General features: G+C 43.7%; 1 protein-coding gene across 1 annotated transcript in view; it reads left to right on the top strand.

The window, feature by feature from the left end:
* Positions 1–1728, top strand: part of hmcn1 (hemicentin 1) — a 103498-nt gene extending 101770 nt beyond the window's left edge. Inside the window, exons 102-103 of the mRNA XM_008292865.1 lie at positions 159–285; positions 504–1728. Of these exons, the coding sequence (XP_008291087.1) occupies positions 159–285; positions 504–870 (494 nt within the window). The 3' untranslated portion in view covers positions 871–1728. The remainder of the gene's footprint in view (positions 1–158; positions 286–503) is intronic.
* Positions 1729–2385: the final 657 nt, after the last annotated feature.

Here is a 2385-nt window from a genome sequence, read left to right as displayed (position 1 = left end):
GGATGGATGATACCCATTATTCTGGGTTTTACATTTTGTCTCCCAGCTTATGTTATCGATTCTAAATAATTTCATCTCATAAACATAAACTATACCGTGACCTGTGCTCCCTGTGGCGTGGAATAATTCCTGTGATCAACTGTTTTCTGTATCTACAGACGTAGACGAGTGTCTGGAGCAGAACATCCAGTGTGGAGCGAACCGGATGTGCTTCAACATGAGAGGAAGTTACCAGTGCATCGACACGCCCTGTCCACCAAACTACCAGAGGGATCCGGCCACAGGGTAAACCTTCACACACATACAGGGAATCATTTTAAAGTTTAAAGAATCAGTTAATTAAAGAAAAAAACCATCCTACACAGAGCCATGGTTGTGTTCCGCTGATTGTTGTGGTTTTATATGCAGAATAGAACGTGTGGTTCATCGGGCGTCTTGCTTTGATTTTCTGCTTCAACAGACCCTTAACACAGCTTTTTTAACTAGACTCCACTTTGTTGTAGGTTCTGCTTGAAGAACTGCCCACCAAACGACCTGGAATGTGCGCTGAGTCCTTACGCTCTGGAGTACAAGCTGCTGTCTCTTCCCTTTGGCATCGCGGCCAACCAGGACCTGATCCGGCTGGTGGCCTACACCCAGGACGGCGTGATGCACCCCAGGACCAGCTTCCTGGTGGTGGACGAGGACGTCACGTTGCCTTTTGCCCTGCGGGACGAGAACCTGAAGGGGGTGCTGTTCACCACGCGGGCGCTACGAGAGCCCCACACGTACCGCATGAAGGTCCGAGCCCTGTCCTACAGCGAAGACGGAGGCATCGAGTACCAGACCACCTTCATCGTCTACATCGCCGTCTCTGCCTACCCCTACTGAGAGCACTTTGAACGACCCGAGACAAAAGGTGTGGGGATGAATCTCCACATGCAGCTCCGCTAAGAGAGTGACGTGGTGCAAGGTGTGGTTTTGGACAAGTAACCACATCGGCAACCAGACTGAAATAAAAAAAGACATATTGAGTGTGTGAGCGAGGTCGGTGGGTGCATGGAGGCCTGAAGATGTTCGGAAGTAGAGTTAAAGTGAATCTAAAACAGGCTGCTGTAGGATAAGAGGAGAAAACTTGGATCAAACTGGCTTGTTTTTTGGCTTTAATCTCTGGAAACCTCACTTCAGTCTGTCACGATTATCAAAATGCTTGATGTTTTGTTTTGTTCATTTCCCCGCCCCCCTTCAAATTTATTTATATGACTAATTAGATGTGACTCCTCAAACCCGAAACGCCCCCTACTGGCTCCGAAAGTAGGCTACAACCCTTTTTACTTGTCTTTTATTTACATCTACCTATTATTAACTTATTGGGAAGTGCTTGAACATGAAAAATGGGCAGTTCCCACCTTTGTTTAGCCCTTGTGTCATCAAATACCAGAGTGGAGGTGTGACTGTTCAGATGTGGTGCTCGTATTGGCTAAAAGTAAACTTCACTGTCACATATTCTGCATCCTCAGGTAGTGGCCCATCATCGTACACACAAGTGCCTCAGATTAAAACAAACCCCGTCAGTTGATGCTCTGAATACTTCCAGCTATAACGCTCCACCTGATAGCTGATGCCGAGATGTATTTTATTTTTTTGACTTGTACATACGTGTTGTTTTCTCATAATGTAATTCCATACTTGTACTTACTGTATCCATTTTGTAATAAAAAGAAAATGTAATAAATGAATACACTGAAATGAAAACGTATGCGTGTTTGAAGCACGACAGCATGAAACAGATGGTTCGAACTGAACATGTCACATCTGGGACCCAAACTTCTATAAACCACACACCAGAATTCTCTTAACAGCTAATTCAGCAGTAGAGAAGTTCTCTAAGTGAGAATTAAGACAAATTCATCAAGCTATCGACGTGATCGTACAATTAATCACTTGTATGGTCGTCCTCACATGTATTCATAGGCTCCCATGAAAGAAGGAAAAAAACAGCTTCAGTCACTGGAATTAGCTGAAAAGGCCAAAAGTAATAAGAAATAAAAATTTAATGAAAATCATGACATTGCTTTTGAATTGTGGTTCAACAGACATATATAGCAAGGAAACGAGCATGATGGGACCTGTAAACTAATATCTAGTTGAACAACCCTCTGAGCCAATCACTGCCATCAGGTGTTTCCTGTAACTCTCAGTCAGACTTCTGCACCTGTTGACAGGTGTTCTGGACCACTGGATACTACATCCTGACACGTTTTGACGACATTCTGAATCATGACCTTTTTTGCCAAAAACGACATGCTATAGTATGACTTTTTTTTTTTGAAGTTAGTTTTTTGGCCTTTGTGCCTTTATTGGATCGTGTTAGTGAGAGAGAGAAAGGAAAGTAGGGAAAAGAAT

This window comes from Stegastes partitus, unplaced genomic scaffold (genome assembly GCF_000690725.1).
Source record: "Stegastes partitus isolate 25-593 unplaced genomic scaffold, Stegastes_partitus-1.0.2 Scaffold839, whole genome shotgun sequence".
Classification (NCBI taxonomy): Eukaryota; Metazoa; Chordata; class Actinopteri; family Pomacentridae; genus Stegastes; species Stegastes partitus.
Note: the sequence above shows the minus strand (reverse complement) of the source record. Positions and strands in the feature narration are given on the sequence as shown.